The 18,509-nt window shown below is 38.0% G+C and overlaps 1 protein-coding gene across 1 annotated transcript in view; it reads left to right on the forward strand.

The window, feature by feature from the left end:
- Tapt1 (transmembrane anterior posterior transformation 1) overlaps window positions 1–18,509 on the forward strand; it is a 61,340-nt gene that overhangs the window by 12,956 nt on the left and 29,875 nt on the right. Inside the window, exon 3 of the mRNA XM_045130182.1 lies at window positions 9,364–9,482. Coding sequence (XP_044986117.1) covers window positions 9,364–9,482 — 119 coding nt within the window. The remainder of the gene's footprint in view (window positions 1–9,363; window positions 9,483–18,509) is intronic.

Below are 18,509 nucleotides of genomic sequence, written 5' to 3' on the forward strand. Positions count from 1 at the left end.
TGGCAAGTGAGCAAGGAGAACCATGCTCAGTTGTCAGGGTATTGTGCCTTTCTAGGAAGGGTGGGAGGGACTGATGAATAATGAGGGAGGTGGAGGATTGTGAGAATGTCTTTGGCATTTTTCACTCACTTCCACATTAGCACTGGCTATATATTCTGTTTGGGGATTTAGTTAAAATTGTGTCTGGAATGCACGTTTCTCCTTAATCAGAGAAATAGAAGATGATCTTAAGTTTGAAAACGCATTTAGGTTTCTTTTCAAATCTCACTTGGGCCCTTAACCCCAGTGATAAGCCTTGGGGAATTGCTTGCCACCATAGCCAAACTTCATGATCATAACCAAGGGACTACATGACACCTTTGTTACCATGTTGTGACAATGGTAATGTCCACTCTAATTCTTCTCATCAGAAGAGGGTCCAGTGTGCCACCCCTCTCTGTCTTTCTTAGCAACTTTGAAACTTCAAACAGTGTTGCTTCATTTCATGTTCGTTATCAACTGTCCTCTGAGGAAAATGCCCAAGGGTCTTGATGTGACTTAAGTCTAAACAGTTGTTCTTCAGCTCAGGCCTACTGCAGAACTCCTGTGGGAAGTTGCAGGCAGGTCTTGCCCATTTTGTTGGGGCAGGGGCTTGTGTGATGTGTGTGTATGTTTTGTGTATGTGAGGATGCATATGGATATTGTATTGTAGACAATTCCACAATGCTGAGATGAACTGCCAAAGAGACACAGTTTATGGGAGGAATGGGATTTATTCCTGGCTTTTTTTTGTTTGTTTGTTTGTTTGTTTGTTTGTTTGTTTTATGGACATTCCATCAAATGGCAAAAGAAGCTAGCTGCTATTCATTAATCAAAGCAGAGAGAGAAACCACCACTAGTGCACATGCGTGCGCACAAAGACATACGCACGCACGCACACGCACAAATCCATAGCCCAGACTGTTCTATACCTTGGAATTCAGATTTCCCTCCCCCCATACCTTAGGGCTGGACTTGGAGATCGCCCCTAGTGATACCTCCTCCAGCCAGGCAGCCAGACACCTAAGTTACAAGCTTAATAAAACACCAGAGTCTATGGGGGCTTACATTCACACACAAACTACCATGGTCTGCCCTCCTCCCCACAGACTGATAGTCATACCACAGTGTAAATGACATTGAGTCCAACTTTAAAACCCCCAGAAGCTTTATCATCTTTAAGATTATCCTTAACTCTGAGTCCTGTAACATCAAAACAAGTTACGTACTTCTAACATACAATGGCACAGAATAAAACTTCGCATTACTATAAGGCATAGCAAGGAGAGACTCCACCTATGTAAACTCAACAACTATTAGGCAAACATCGTACATCTGTAGTTCAAGTCTAACATCTGTAACCAATGATGACAATCTTAGGATTTCAAATTTCCATCCTTCCAGCTGGGCTTAGTAGTCAGGGAAAATCTGCATCCTGAGCCAATGGTAGCATTTTCACAGTCTTGGTATATCCAAAATGTCTTTGGGTCTTCATTGCAAACTACCGTCTGTCTTCATCTTCATACACTTAGTCTTAAAATGGGAATATTATCCTACTTCCCATGCCACATCTCAGCACAGCTCCTGGAATCTTGTGCACTCCATGACCCACTTCCATGCATTTTTCATGTTTCCAAAATCAATACCAGGTGTGCAGCAAGACAGCCATATTGTTATTGTTAATCTAGAGAAAAAATAAATCTTGACCTTTAGCCTTTTGAATTCTTCCTTCTATTTATCTCCTTTCAAATGAGTTTGCATTTCTATAGTTCTCTCTTCCCTAGGTGGAATTTACCTTGGCATCTTTTCCATTGTTTCAATGTAAAACAATTAATAATGGTAATCTTGACAATACTAGCTTCAGTAATGTAAAACTTGTCTTTGAGCCAGTAATTTTAAATCTGTTTGAGTTTTTCCAACTTTAAATCTTGTATCTTCCAGTTCTGTATCCACAGTCCATTACTTTTCACATTCAACCTGAATCAAATTTTCTGGGTATGGGCAATAGAATGCAGCCAGCCTTTATGGCAGTAGCCCAGTTTCAACAAAATTTTCTGTAGTGTTTCCCTTTAAAAGTTCATAAGCAAAGCCTCCAAATACAATTCACTCTACATTTAGCATTTTCAAATTTTTACCAGAGTAGCCCATAAAATTTGGCTTACACACTGTGAGGTGTCTGCAGCCACAAGTACCAAGTCCATTCATATTTCTCCTCCAGCACACAAGTTCCAAAGCAAAATCCACAAGGTCAGATTCATCATGCAGCAACACCCCACTCTTTAGCACACACAGAGAAACCTGCCAGAGTATAGGCTGTTCTCCATACATTTGGGTTGGAATTCAGATCCAGCCCCAGTGACACCTTCTCCAGCCAGACAGCTGGAGACCCAAGTTACAAGCTTAATAAAATACCTGAGTCTATGGGGGACATACATTCACATTCAAACCACCACATGTATGCATGCATCTGGAGGCCAGAGGTTAACATCAGATGTTTTCCTCAGTCCCTTCCACCTTATTCTCTGAGGTGGTGTGTCTCATTGAACTTAGAGCTCACCATTCAGCTAGTCTAGACTAGCCAAAGAGCCCCAGGGATTCTCTGTCTTTGCCTTTCCAGAGCTTGGATTACTGGTGCACACCACCATGCCTGGCATTTTACATGGGTGCTCAAGCTTCGAGATCCAAACTCAAGTCCTCATGCTTGCATGGCAAACACTTGACTGAGCCATCTTCCCAGCCCTCAGGATTTGCCCTGTTAAAGAAAAAGATCAAAAAAGCATCATCAGAGAGCATTGCCTTACCCCAAAGTATAGTATTGTTTATGAAGCTTTGGGTTTATTTATGTGAATATTAATGTATGAATATTAAATGTATCACATCAGAAAAGTTCAATTAACTGCCCCTGTTGTATAGTCAGTTTGCTTCCCATCAAAGGGGCTTTTGACTGTAAGTCTGAAAAAGCTTGATTTAGTTACTCTCTTAAGCAACACTTCAGAAACTTAGATAGCCAAAAGGGTGTCATGTTTTTCAGTTGAGACTAGTTTCTCCTTGACTTCTAAGTGCAAGTGAAACAGAAGAAAGTAGAGTTGGCTTTAAGCTAATTCTAGGTTTCCAGGTCTCAGGTAACGGTACACAGTCCTAAGCCTTTGTGTTATACAGAGTATTCTCATGGAAAGCTGTGTTTATGATCCATAGGCTCACTAGGCATTCACATTAATCTAAATTATTTTATTGCCTTTTTAGTTAATACTGTTTGTACCAAGATACAATACCTTACCACTTGTTCACTGGTAAATTCTGTGTTTTCACCCAACATTATCTAGAAAAAAAAAATGTGATATTTGGAAGTTCTTTGCTTGTACAAAGATTGCAAGCACTGTAAAACTGTAGCTAATGTTTATACTGTAGGGTCAAGGGAAAATCAGCTTAGTGCCTCCGACCAAACCTGTTTACTGCTGTAAAGCAAAACAGTCCTTGAAGTTTTCTGTGATACTGTTGCTAGGTTAACAATTTAAACTTGACTTTTAGTGAAGATGGATTGTTTACATTTAAAATAGTACTTCCAACTTTTAATTAGCACTTTTTTTCATAGTTAATATTCTAGTTAGACCATAGAAAAGACTGAGGGGGATTTCTTTTCTGCCTAAAACCCCCAGCCTGTACCATTTAGGTTCTTATCCCCATCTGCTCCTAACTGCTTTGCAGCCCACTTCAGAAGCTTTCTTTTATAGAATGAAGGAGCCTGAATTATACTTGATCCTAAATTGAGAGGCTTGATAGAACAGTGATTAATGGATGAGAGCTCTGGAGCAGGACACCTCTGCAGTTTCAAATCTGGGATTCATAGTTTATTGGCTGTGAATTCTGGTGTGATTCCTGTCATCTTTCTGTGCCTTGGTGTTGCCTGAATTAACTGCATGATGGACACCAGAAGAGCATATTAAAATCTAACTAAAGTCCTTCGTTGCAGGGCATACCCTATCCTGGAACAAGAGTGCTTCCCTTGTTTCCAGCTTTCATTCCAGAGCTTTCTTAGACGTGCTTGGGGAAGACTTGGTTTCCAAAGTTAACCTGGGTCCCACTTTTATCTCTCATTATCTTGCTTCTTTTGCCATTAAGCACTGTTTTACTAATCTTGCAAGGGACCTGATTGTCTGCCTCTCTGCCTTCCCATAGTGCTGACCACAGAAGAAAAGACCCTAGGAGAAACCATTTGCTCCCTCTTTTACAGGCAGGCTTTCTTGGGGAAAAGCTAATCTCTTTTTATGAAGGATTTATTAGCTAGCTATAGCAGGTAACATGGTCCACTGCTGACATTCTTGATCTGGAATCTAGGTGAGAACAAAGAACAGGTGGTCCAATTAATGCTTGAGGAAGTCAGGGCAAGGGATTGCCAATTTCTGTAAGGAAATTTCTGAAGTTCATTTCATAGCCCACCTTGATGTGACCACTTACTTACATCTGACCTGTGGCATCCATTTCTGCTCACTATCTAGCAGGCATCAAATGCCAGGTACTACCTGAAGCTCTTTAGAAGTGTTCACATTAAACCCCCTGGCAGTACCATGATATATGTACATATGTGCATTCTGTACTATGGCGTCCTGTGTGACAGTTCCTATGCTGATGTCCACACAAGGCTCCTTTCCATCTATGTCTTGGTGGAGATAAGTATGAGCATTCTGACTCCATAGGAATGACTTACTCTGCATCAAATATAAAATTATCTCTTGTCCAGGGTCTAATTCTATCATTTCTGAAACCAAAACAGTAATAAATACTTTAATCTTAAAAAACACAGTATTTTGTTCTAATTTTAATTTTATTTTTTTTATGAGACAGGATCTGGTCCAGGCTGGCCTCAAACTCATAGGCAAGGATGACTTTGAAATTCTGATCTTTTTTACTCTATCTTCTAAGTGCTGGGATTACAGGCATCACACCTGATTTTATGCAGCTCTAGGGCTTGGTGCATTATAGGCAAAGAATCTATCAACTGACCTACATACCCAGCTCACCATAGTATTTTATAAAATTCTCTAATCTATTTATACATTTATTTAAGGAGATAAAGATGATTTAGTCATTTACTGATTTGTTCTAAGCATTTATGCTATGTTCTAGGCACTTTTGCAATATGGAAATATAGAGATATACATAGAACTTGTTGTATTTTAACATGGGGAGATATTACATGCATAGGTAATTATTATAGATATGGAGTGGTAGTGTCATTATTAAGTAGTACACATAAATTGCTACTAAGAATTTCAAAAATGCAAAGTTGGCTTAGATGGGCCTCCAGAAGAGGAACAGGCAGAGCTTATGATGGACTCATTCTGAGGGAGGAGGTCTCAGCTTCCCAGCAGGCTGATGACACCACAATTAGTCCAAGCCCTTTCTTGTCTTTTTGTTTTGCCATTCTTGGCCTGTTAGCTTTTGGTTCTCTTGCTTTTTGATTTTTAGGAGAAAGATGGCAACTGCAACCTTACCACGAGAGAAAAGGGAGTTGGGTAGTACCACCTTTACCTCCCCTCTTAGAGATGTAAAGCTTTTCCAGAACACACTGGTTCACAATACTTCCACTTCTGCCTTCCCTGCCAATCTGAGCTACATGGTTTTCTCCAGCTGCAAGCAAGACAAGGATAGGAAGTAATGAGGAGTCTATGATTTGCCTGGTGTCAGAAGCATAGAACTAAGCTTCTGAAAAGTGAGCATAGGGGCTGGAGAGATGGCTTAGTAGTTAAGGTGCTTACCTGCAAAGCCAAAGGACCCAGGTTCAATTCCCCAGTACCCATGTAAGTCCAATGCACAGGGGTCACATGCATCATTTGCAGTGGCTAGAGGCCCTGACACAACTATTCTTTCACTATCTGTCTTCTCTCTCTATTTCTTTCTCTATAATTGCTTGCAAATAAATAAAATCATTTTTAATTGCATATAGCAATAGTCAACATAGATTAGAATAAGTAAAGCCAGGAGAGCTCAAGAGCTTTCATAGGTTGTATGGTCTATCTACAGAACCTCAGTAATCTTAGCTGGTACTCATCCCCTTCTTTTCAGTATGTGTCACCCCCCTACCCTCCTGCTGGAAGCAGTAGTGACCACAGCTTCCATGTTCCTTAACTTTTTCTGAGGACAGGGCCAGATTAGAATAATACCAGCAGCCTCCTCCAGAGGTGAGGTTTGAAATGATGGAATAGCAAACCAGGAGTCCCAGCTTCTAGCATGGCAAAGTCTCTGTTTACTGTTGGGCACGTAGAACTGCCAGCACAGAAAAAGTCTTTGGGCCTCTATTTTAAAGACAGTTTGTAAATTTGCACCTGGGGTATGTTTGTTGCAGTACCCCCCAATACTACCCAGTACACACATACAGGCCTGATGCTTTCCCCAGGGCTTCCAAAGCACATAGCTTACTACACTGTACTCGGGCATTTACTGTGCAGTCTGTATCAAGCTTATGAGATTATAAAGCCTTTGAAAAATATATCTATCCTGAGGATCTCATATTCCCAAGTCTAGGATAGCAAAATACAGTCTCTGAAAAGTAAGATTGGGGTAGGTGAGGGAGAGACTCTTTTCTCATAGTTTCTAATTGGCACTCCAGTCAGTAATTTTATTCAGTGGGTGATACTTGACAATCATGGTGGAGAAAATGGTATTCAGCATTCCAGAAGATGGTTTGTGTACTTTGAAGAAATATATTTCAAAGTCACTTTTTCTTCTTTCATTTTAGCCATAGCATTTTATTTTAAAATTTAAAATATCATTAAGGGAGAGGGCTAAGAAAGTTTTGTCACAAAGGAAAACAAATTTTTAAAGAAAAATCCATCTTCTGTGGATGGAGGCTGGTATTTTTATTTGTTTCTTCTGAGGGAAGTTTTTTTTTTTCAGGTGCCTAACAGCAGTATTAGCAACTCACTATAAATCTATATGAAGATACTTCATATAGAAATTTTCATGAGCATATATTGATTGACCTATAATGTATCAAAAGCATTCCTATTTTACATTTTTCTCAACATTGAACATCACATGTTAAAAACATCTAGTAAATCGTTCTAAAGTATATCTAGACCACAAAATGGAGTACTGAGTTTGAATGTAAAAGGCTAAATAACTAATAATATTATTAGTTGAAATGTGTTGCAGTTTCCTGCAAACGAATTGGCATCTTTGCTTGGCTTTAGTGCTCAAGAACATAACAAGGTCTTGTGTCACTGCAGAGTTGAGGTTCTGCTGCCTTCTTATAAGAATGCAAGTGAGGAGGGCCTAAGGCCATGTGCAAAGGCAGGCTCCAGGTTGGCATCTGAGAGGAACCAGGCCTTCCAGAGGCCAGTAATCATTTCTGGCCTTTGATTGTTTTCACTTACAGGACTTGCAGAAACCACCTCATTCATTATGTTGATGATTATTTTATAGTAATTCTTTTCTTCATGTGCATCTTATTTCATTTATTTATTAGAGAGAGAGCCAAGGAGACAGATAGAGAGAATGTACTTGCCAGAGCCTTTTAGCTCCTGCAAACAAACTCCAGACACATGCAGAACTTTGTGCATCTGGCTTATGTGGATACTGGAGAATAGAAACTGTGTCCTTTGACTTCATAGACAAGCAGTTTAACCACTAAGCCATCTCTTCAGCCCCTCTTCATGTGCATCTGAGAATTTTTAAGAATATTTTTATTTATTTATTTGGATGGGAGGAAAAACTAAGTATGGACATGCCAGGGCCTCTTGCCACTGCAAATGAACTCCAGACACATGTGCCATTTGTGCATCTGACTTTATGTGGGTACTAGGGAATTGAACCTGGGTGAGCAAGCTTTGCAAGCATTTTTAACCACCGGGCCATCTTCTAAGGCCCTGGGTATGAATTATAAAAGAATATTTTAAAATTAAAAATCTGCAATTTGTAACTCACTGCTTTTAATTCATTATTATTTTTTCTTTGAGGTAGGGCTTCACTCTAGCCTAGGCTGACCTGGAATTCACTATGTTGTCTCAGGGTGGCCTTGAACACTTGGCAATCCTCCTACCTCTGCTTCCCGAGTGCTGGGATTAAAGGCGTGTGCCACCATGCCTGGCTTAATTCATTTTTATATAAAGAACTGTGTAGCGTCTTCCCACTCTGCCCTCTGTAAATCTCCTTAGCTATTTGAGTAGCAGAATTTGGTAGTCTGGGTGTGGTTACCTCAAGTCACCAAAAGACCCCACCATTGTGCTAAATTTAATGGGTAGAAATAGGAAAGATATTAGCAGTTCACAAGAAAGAGGAGAGAGCTTAAGGAAAAAAAAACTAGAAATTAGTCCTATAGTTAGTAAGAGTAAGGCCTTCCAAGTGCAGCAGTTTTCTGTGCACATGAAATGATAACACTGAACAGGTTATGTATTTTTAAAATAAAATGAATTTTTTAATGATTGTGTTCCAGTCTTCCATTGGTGAAGCATTCTGATAAACAGGAAGTGGAAGAGTTAAGGGTAGAGATTAAGAGTGTGTTGGAGGGGCTGGGGAGATGGCTCAATAGGTAAAGTGCTTGCAACATAAGCAAGAGAAACTGAGTTGAGATCCCCAGAAGCCACATAAAATGCCACGCATGGTGTTGCTTACTTGTAGTTCTAGCTTTGGGAAGGCAGAGAAAGGTGGATTTCAAGGTCTTGCTAGCAAGCTACCCTCACCAATCAGTGAGCTTGTGGTGAAGAACCCTGTTTCAAAAAATATGGTGGAGGCCAGGCATGGTGGCACACACCTCTAATCCCAGCACTCAGGAGGCAGAGGTAGGAAGACCATGAGTTTGAGGCCACCCTGAGACTACATAGTGAATTCCAGGTCAGCCTGAGCCAGAACAAGACACTACCTTGGAAAACCAAAAAAAAAGGTAGAGACTGAAGAAGATACATGACATTGATCTTTGGTCCATGCACACATATGTACCACACATACATTCACAACAACAACAAAAAAGATTTGTCTGACTATTTTTTTCCCATGATATCTCTAAAGCTGGAGAAAGTTCCCAGAAAGCCACATTAATTGGGTCATAGCTGTAATCAAGGGCAGCTTGTCTTTTGAGTAGAGGACTTCATGTTGTTAATGGTGGCAATCTATGATGGTGAACCAGAGACTCTGGAATAAGTCCAAAACCAACTGCCATTAAAGTTGGCCTCTCAGGTGCAGACATTCTATGCATTCATCCCAAAGCTAAGTAATGAAAAGTTAAATTTCCCATAAAGATTAGATATTCTGAATGCTTAGAATTTTTACCTACAACTACTTAAAGAATATTTTACTTTTTAATTAATTATTTATTTATTTATTTTTGCCTTCTCTCCTGTCACCATGCAGCTCATGTTTTTTGGAATCTTCCTGTGCCTGGATGCATTTCTGTATGTGTTCACCCTGCTCCCTGTAAGAGTGTTCCTGGCACTGTTCAGGCTCTTCACTCTGCCTTGCTATGGCTTAAGGTAAGTTTAAGATCATTCATTATTTTTATTGTGGAAATAATTTTATTACTCCTTCTATTTGTAGAATTTTTAGAATAAAGATAAGTTTATAATTTCATTCATACTAAAGTAGCTTTTAATACTTAAAATTTCGGTGTGTATTATTGCATTTTATATGCAGTTTTTCCAGAATGTTTTTGAATCAAACTTTACTTTAGCCTGTAAAATGGCATTGATAGGGAAGGCTGTGTGGCACAGTAGAAAAGGCACAGGACTGAGAGTCAAGGATTGAGCACATGCCTTACCTACCTGTACCTTGACTTTCCTAAAGTGCTGGCCTCTAGGCATGATCTGAAAACTATCATCATTCTAACCTGGGAGAAGGGAGGCAGATGAAATTGAAATTTCCTCAGGAGCCCTTACTATAGGGTTCTTCCTGATTTGAAAAGTGCTCCTAGTGGCCTGTGGTGCCTAACTTACAGACTACAGATAAAACCCCTGATTTGTGACAGTGGGAAACTCTTTAAGGCTAATTCCTATCAATCAGCTAGTGAGTTCTGGTAACTGCCTCCCTTTTAAGCTTATTTCTCCATCTGTTAAGAAGGGGGCTATTGACAGCTCAGTATTTTTATCACAGAGACTGGGAGATATAAAAAGAATAGCCAGCATACCACATACAAACTTTGGTCACTTTCTTCTCTACTAAAACAGTAAGCTAAAAATGTTAAGCCTATGTGAAGCTTAATGCTTTTATTCTTAGGGTGAGAAGGAAGTTGAGATTGTATAGTTTTCTTTCTTGTGTAGTTCTAGCAACATGTTTCCACTGTCTATTCTTTCCATAATGTCATTATTTAGTTTTAGCATAGTTGTCTGAGTTGCATGTCTAACTTCTGAAAAAGTTGTAAAATGCTGAAATGGGTAATTTGTGAAACTTCATTCAATTATAGTAACTGCTCATTGGAATATGCAATGTTTTCAATAATTTAACCATGGAAAGTGAATTGCAAAATTATTGGTCCATATATAGAAGTATAAATCTTAGTTGAAATAGTCTCTTTTAAAGCAGAAAAGGAACAAATACTTAATAGTGGTATGTGTAGTCCTGTTAATCAATTTTGAGAAAGAAGACATCCTTTCAATATAAATAGGAATAATTTAGTGATCATACTGATCATGTGAAAAAGAATAAACATTAGTCTTTGCTAGATTGCAGAGAATAAAACAGTGGTAAGATTTTAGCCTGTATCATTGTTCTGTATTATACTTTATATTCTATAGCCTTTCATATCTTCCAGCAGTAAATTACACTACGTATTTTTATTAATCACAAGTTAACCAGAAGAGAAGATCCTTTTAGAAATTTAAGCACTAGCTTTAAGATAGTTCAAATGTGTGTGTGTGTGTGTGTGTGTGTGTGTGTATACATATATATACCACACATATATATATATACATATATATATATATAATATATGTATTATATACATATATTTTACTTTCAGGAGAACTTTTGGGAAGGCCTTGTTCTCATCATTAATAAGAACCATTTTAAAGATGTGTTGCGTGGTACTTTACTAGTAACAGATCCTTACCATAGTGGGCTGGTTTCTTATTGGGAGCTTAAAAAATCATGATATTACATTTGCCTTTTCAAAAAAACAAAACAAAGCATAGTAAGGCATTATTAAAATTAATCTTGGTGTGACTGCACACAGAGGATAAGCATATGGAGAATTAGTTCAGTCTGATGCAAGTATTTGACATAAATAACTAAAATCATGTAGGGATTTTCTCATCTGCATTGCCAGCTAGACTGCTTCTTCATTATCCCTTGATTAACAGTGCTAAACAAGTTTGTACTCTAGCAGTAGCATGTTCTACATGGCTGTTGGCATGATGAGATAAAGCCTTAAAAAGTTTATAACCTGAAGATCTTCCTTTGGAAGTGGTTCCTTCCTTTGGTGTACTTAGCACACAGATAACTTACACTAACTGATAGTGACTTGTTAGTGTTCCCACGGGTCTCTCTGGGGGTAGGAAAACTCTAATTTAAAGACTTATCTTGTTCAAGCATCTAATACTGGGACACACAAGATCATTTCTGTGTGTTCCTGTCACATAGAAGCAGGACACGGAAGTAACACTTGAAGGATTGAATACTAATAAGTATTGCAGAGAAGAAGGAAGTCTTAAACCTCTACTTCAGTTGGCTTTCTTGTGTGTGATTGGTGTTCCCTATGGCCAGTCTTTGGTAATATTATAATATTGTATGTTTTAGCACATAAGGAGGTGCTTTTTTTAATCTAAATACTATGTTCTCATGATTTTATAACTAAAAGGACACTAGAGGGCAGCCTCTTGCACAAAAACTTTCACTTTTAAAGTTCCACTGTGCAGTTTATATTAACTGAAAAGTTACATTTCATACTATCACTAATATTTATATGACATAAATAAACCACAAAATACAATTCAAATTATATAAATAATTTCAACAAATACTCTATGTTAGGATAACCTAGATTATATAAAATATGAAAATCTTGTTTTAATGTCTTTGTGCCATTAGTATTCTGTATCAGAATTAATTTGTGCTTGCAGTATTATGGGTTGCAGTTTTGGTTTTTTCTGAGAAGTCTACTAATCTATGCATTATTTTTACAAGAACTTAAAATATATTAGTGTGAAAAGTGATACTGAGCAAAAGTATTGTTAACATTAAATCCAGGACTTTCTAATGTTTTATAATAGTCAAGTACTTTCTAGTTTTACAAAACGTTTATTTAGCAAAGCCCAAGTCTGCCAGTTTACAGCTTGCCTTCAGCGCTGTTTCTGTAGATTATTTAATCTGTCTTCTTATAGCCATGTCATGTTCCATCTTTTCAGCAAGCAAAAAGTGCTCTTTCCTTCATTCTGACACTTGTTTTTCTGAAAGGATAAGAAGAAATTAGAAACGAACCAAGAAGTTGATTAAATACTTTTTTCCAACTGTTTTCTTTATCTCCTCTCCTCTATTTTAATCTTCTGTCCATTAAAAGATATCTTTCTACTCTCTAAGTTCATTAACTTTTTTCCCAGTGAGTTAAAAAAGCAGACAACCTCCAGCACTCACTGTCTGTCTAAATACATCAATGGGGAGGTGCTAGTATTCTGCCTTCTTTCATCTGTCCTCTGCTTGCATAGCTCTGTCTGCTATAGCATTTGTGGTGGGGTTTGTTTCTCTTGTTAAAGCAGATAGGCCCCACCATGACCCCTAGGATTTTCTGCTCGAGAACTTAACCCTTTGAACTTATTGATTCCCAGATCTTGTGCAACCTTGACATGGTTTTTTGCTTTGGTTTGAGATTTGTTGTTTTGTATGCCAGTATTAACAACTGAGTGAACACATGGTGAGAACTGGGAAGATTCTGCAGCCTCTTAAGTAAACCCACTTTCAGCCAGTGGAGCATTTGGCCAACTTTGGCCCTGATAGTAGGGTAATTATCTTGACTTTGTAGTGGTATGTGTTTGCAGTGATTGCACTGCTTCTCTAAAAGGTAGACATTTGTCCTCATTGACCTCAAAAATATGTGGTTGAATCTTGTTTCTGATGAATTAACAATCTTGGAAAAATTCCCCAAATGTTTTATGGGAAGGAAAGAAAAAGATCGATGCATCTAGATTCTTTAGAAACAGACTTACGTATTTCTCCTGTTTCTTAAATAAGATAGTATCACTTTCGAAAGGATGTTTGAGAAGCTTCTCTAAGTTAGAATAGTGTTTATAAGGAATGAGGAATGTTAAAAAGAGATCACATTGTGATCTGAGCTGTCTGCACATCCAGGAAGAATAACAAGACTGCTAATGAGCTATCACAGATCCTTTTTTAAATTTTAATTATAAAATAAGCAATCGTGTGAGCCATTTACTTGTTACCTTCTAAAATTTTTGATGTTACTTTGTGTTTTAGAATTCTCAACATGTCAGTTAAATATTGAATAAGATTCCAGAGAAAAATAGTAAAATATGGTGCCCACAACACTTATTCGTGTGGGGGGGGTACTGAAACACTTTAGACAGTGCTAAGTAAGTTGAGCAGATTGAAGAAATAAATACTGGCATACTTTTCTTTTACTGTTAGAGCAAATACAACAGATGGAAATAAGGTTTCTGATCCCTAGACTTCATTTTAGGCACAGCTCTTATTTGAAACTTCACTGACTCTTTCTGTTTTGTGTTCTTAGTTTAAAAGAGATTAGTAATCTTCTTTGGAAAGTTGACTGCATAAGAAAGTTCTTATCTCCCAAGAGAACTGTGAATTTCAAAGTCTTGATACTCTTGTCTTTTCTCCATGTGCCTTCCTCTTTCAAGAAATGTTCTGTCCATATTAACTTCATATATACATTATAAATAGACTTTTCTCTTTCCAGATAAATGCAAGCCTTTGATTTTGGCCTAAGTAATTAATGCCATCATGAGAGCAAAGCATGTAGAGAGAGCTTTTAGAACCTTTCCTGGGGAAACAAGTATGGCTGTATTTCCTCTTACCAGGCTGATCTGGGCGGCTCATTGGTGGAGACCATGTGTTTGTTACTTAGCAAGCCTTCAGAACATCAGGTTTTGTTGTCCCATGTTCCTCACCATGACGCTCCAAGTAGCGTAGCAACATTACAACCTTCTCTCTTTCTTTCTCTCTTGTAAATCAGACCGAAGGGAGGAGCACTTTCACTTCCTTTATAGGATGGAATGTGGTGGCACAGGGACTCCTTGTGGTGAGTAAACCCTGATTTTTCCTTCTATACTCTTGGCAAATTGACATCAGTACAAACAAGTACTAATGATAAAAAAATTAATGCCATAGGCAGACATAGACATATGGAGATAGAAGCATACAGAAGAAAATGTGAAGCCCTATCCTTTAAAAGCATCCTCACTTGGCCTAAAAGCTTTATCCATGTTTATTTGTGAAGGATTTGACCACAGTTTCACCTAGCATGGAAATCATTTAACAGGTAATCCATATTTACGTGTATGGGTCTCCACAGCAAGTATGTCAGGCCCAGTATCACAGTGGTCAGCTAGGCTAGCTTGCTCCCAGATAAGCACTTTTCATCTACCATGATTCTAAATACCACATAGCAAGTAGTTTTATAAGATGGCTTCTTCTTTCTAATATAAAATTATTTTAAACTCCAAGGAAAGATTTTAATCAATTTAAGTATGAAGTTTGTTCTACTATGTGTCAATCAAAATGAAAAATGTTCAGTGGCTCAGTTAAAGGAAACATCTTGGTCTTAGTACATTACTCCAATTTACTTGGAAATTATAAAAGAACTTCTCTACAAAATATGAACCTTACTGAACATTTTATTTTTTTTTAATTTACATAGTACTTGTTTTTCTTTGCTTTTCCACTTATACCCCAAATATTTTAAAATGCTAAGAAAGAGTCCATCTATGTATTTTACAATGAAATAACACATGCTGATACCTGGCAAGGTGACTTGAAATTCACCATGCAGGAATTTTTCCTCTTGCTCATTTTGTTGTTGCCTCTTCCTTCTTGATCTTTCTATCGGTAATCAATATTTACTATAGTCACAGATAACTAGTGAGGAGAAGAAAAACCTACTTGGGATCATCTTTCTCTGCTATGTAATTCTGTTCTCATAAATCTATGAACACTGAAAAATCCTGGAGATGCTGTAAATAGTAAATTGTATGATAAAACTGGCAGTTTTATTAATTGGTAAAAGTACAGTGAAAATATCTGGCTAAAAGGCAAAATTTGGTAATGTAGAGAATTTGGTTTGTATACAGGTGGCTTAACTTGGAAAAAAAATTTTTAATTCTGTTTAAATTCTTTATTTTTCCTTTTTCCCAAATATTTTATCTAATATTACTTCTCTTCTATGACATTTAGCCAGACCACTAATCTAAGCTAAGTTAGATTTATTAGTTTTTCACTTTGCCAGACATGTATTTGGGAGTTTTGGCATTTGCAAATTGCCAGTGACTACCATTTAACAGACAATTATAACTAAGAACTTCAGTCTGAAAGATTGTTCGAGCCAGTTCCAGGTTATTTGGCTGGCCATGCTGTAGATAAGCTTCTTATGGAGTTTGAAATACTTATCTGGTAGTCATCTAAAAATATCCTAGCAGAGAAGGAGCAAGAATTGTGATTGGTCCAAGTTGTTTTCATTATTAGACTAACTTGTTGAGCTTAGGGCTTTTCTTAGAGAGGCTCTGATGCATCAAAATACCTTGTGATAAGCCACTTTTGAAATATTGGGTTTTTATTTATTTTTGCAACTCCCCTTTTTCATTAGCAGGCATGTGTGAAAAAAAATCCTTGTTTCTTAAGGATTCTGAAACTTTTTTTACTTTAAATTTGAATAATATTCTTTAACTTTGAAAATAAGTCATATTTGTAGCAACCATTTAGGCTGTTATCAATGGCAGATCTCACCAGTGCAAAGGATATGCAAATAGCAGAGGAGCCAAGGAAGTATATTTCATCCTTTTAAAAAAATATATTTTTAGAAATAAAGAAAATGAGGTTTTTTTAAGCATAATGAATTTTCCAAATGGTAAGTTACATAGTGCTAAAGTTTACTGAAAGACAGGAGGTACTGAGTTGTTGCTTCCTTTAAGTTCAAGTCAGTGGTTGTGAAGAGCCACACCTCTGGAACAAGGTTGGGTTCCCAGTGCCACCACAGAGTAGGTTACTCGTATGCAGCTGCAGATAGGGACCCACCAGCCCCAGTCTCACCTGCACAACTACAATGGTGACCTCACTTTCTTCATAGGATGTTTGTGAACAAGAACACTAAAGGAAGCACACATGAAGTGCCTAGATTCTTAGTGCATGCCACTGTGGCCGAATGTTGCATGAGACATCTACATTGCTTTGTTTTTACATTTGGTTTAATTCTAGGGAAGATTAAGTTGTTTACTATTGTTGTATTTTAGCATACCATCTCTTTCAAAAAAGTTTATTCAATGTTTTTAGATCTAATCTCTATCAATGAGTTTTTGTTAAATTTAATTTTCCTTAGAGCTAAACTAGCACATTGTTCCTCTGTTCCAAATGTATTTATAAAGAAATACAATTGGACATATGCCAAAAGACCCTTCATTACTTTTTTTTTAAGTTATATTTTATTTATTTACTTGAGAGAGAAAGAATGGGCATGTCAGGGTCTGCAGCCACTGCAAATGAACTTCAAACACATGCACCATTTTGTGCATCTGGCTTATGTGGGCTCTGGGGAATCAAACTGAGGTCCTTTGGTTTTGCAGGCAAGCACCTTAACTGTTAAGCCATCTTCTCCAGCCACAGAGCCCTTCATTTCTTAAATAAAAATATGTTGTTGTCAAAACTAAGCTAAGCAGATGCCCATCTAGTCCCAAAAGCTTTTGAGTATAATTTTCTAATTTAATGCTTTCAAAAATCTTTTTAGCAATTAATACTACTTAATAACATCCTATTTCTAGTTCTGAAATTCAAAAGTCCTTTTAGTTGTATGGTTTTCCACATATGCTGAGCCATGCCCACAGGTCTCTGGAGAAGCAGTGCCCATACATCTGAGGGTAGGAAGTAGAGTATATAGCCTGCACTGATGCCTCTCAGTTTGTTTGCTGGCCATTAGAAGGGAGATGTCCACCTGAATGTCAGCAGCATATGAGTGTTCAGACGTCTTCTCTCAGTGCTTGACTTAGACTTGTGTTTGCTCTTAACAGAAGAACCACCTCTCCCAGTCCCAGCCTTATGTGGATCTCCTGGATCATCAGGTCGCCTTTGGCAGAGATCTGTTCTCTGGGGGTTCTGTGGGAGAGGAGATGAAGTTCATTCTTGTATCAGTGAGGAAGAACAGGGCCATAGTATGTGGGGGAGGGGACAGGATTGGCATTGGAAGAGAAGAGAGGAGGGAGGCAGGGTGACAGAAACAGTGATGAAGGTGATGTGATCCACAATGTCCTGGCCGCTCTTTTGCCCAGGGCTATAACTTCAGCTGCTAAGAATATTATCAGTCAGCATTGGAGCACATTCCAGCCTGTGTCCCATTTAGGCTCATTGGAATGTCTTCCGTCTAGTAGCCCACCTTGGTGTGCCTCTTGCAGTACGTGCATATCCATGTTTTGTCTGTAAATAGATCAAGCAGATTCACTCAGAACTCTAGTTTACCTGTTGAAAGCAAGATTGTGCTTCTGTGACATCTGCCACTGCAGGAACTGGTTCTGCATTACCATTAAAGTATACAAATGCTGGGAGAGCTCCAGAGGATGGGTAGCCAAGGAACACCAAATAGGTTTGTATTTCAGAAGCCAGGTGCTGAGTCGCAAGTGATTGCACCCAACATTGTTTGTAATATGGTCATAACTGGTGAAACTATAGAGGCCCCGTAGCTCCTCAAGGAAGTACTTGTTCAGTTTTACTGAATGCAGTGCATATAAAAGCTGTCCCGAGAAACTGGCCTGTGGGGACATCGAGAAAATATCTCTCTCATTCTTGGCATAGGCATTTTATGTCCAAATTTCTTCTTTTCTAATGTACTGTTTGGCTCCATTGTTTCCTTTTGCAATTTAGGGTTAGCTTTTCTGGCTTCAGAAGTAAGAAATAATTCAATTATGAAAGTATTTCAATTCATGTCATAGAGAACTAACTTCTGCAACTTAATAGCTGTCATAAAAACCAATTAAAAATGATAATGAAGAGAGAGTTCATCGGAAATTTAAATCATCCTTAAGTATATAAAAGGGTGTTTAGAGCCAGACATGGTGGCACTGGCCTATAATCCTGTTTAAGAGGCTGAGGCAGAAATATCACAAATTCAAGACCCTTGCCTAGGAGACTTAGTAAAACCCTAACTGTATAACCCATTGATAAGAGTGCTTGTCAAGCATGAGCCAAGCCCTAAATTCAGTCTTTAGTACCACCAAAGAAAACAAAACTATGTCTTGTCTCCTGAGATAAATGAACATTAAAGCTATACCAGGCACCATTTCTGTCTAGTACAATCACAAAGATCCAGAAGTTGGTCACAGGTCATGACCATAGCCTTC

This window comes from Jaculus jaculus, chromosome 11, assembly GCF_020740685.1.
Source record: "Jaculus jaculus isolate mJacJac1 chromosome 11, mJacJac1.mat.Y.cur, whole genome shotgun sequence".
Classification (NCBI taxonomy): domain Eukaryota; kingdom Metazoa; phylum Chordata; class Mammalia; order Rodentia; family Dipodidae; genus Jaculus; species Jaculus jaculus.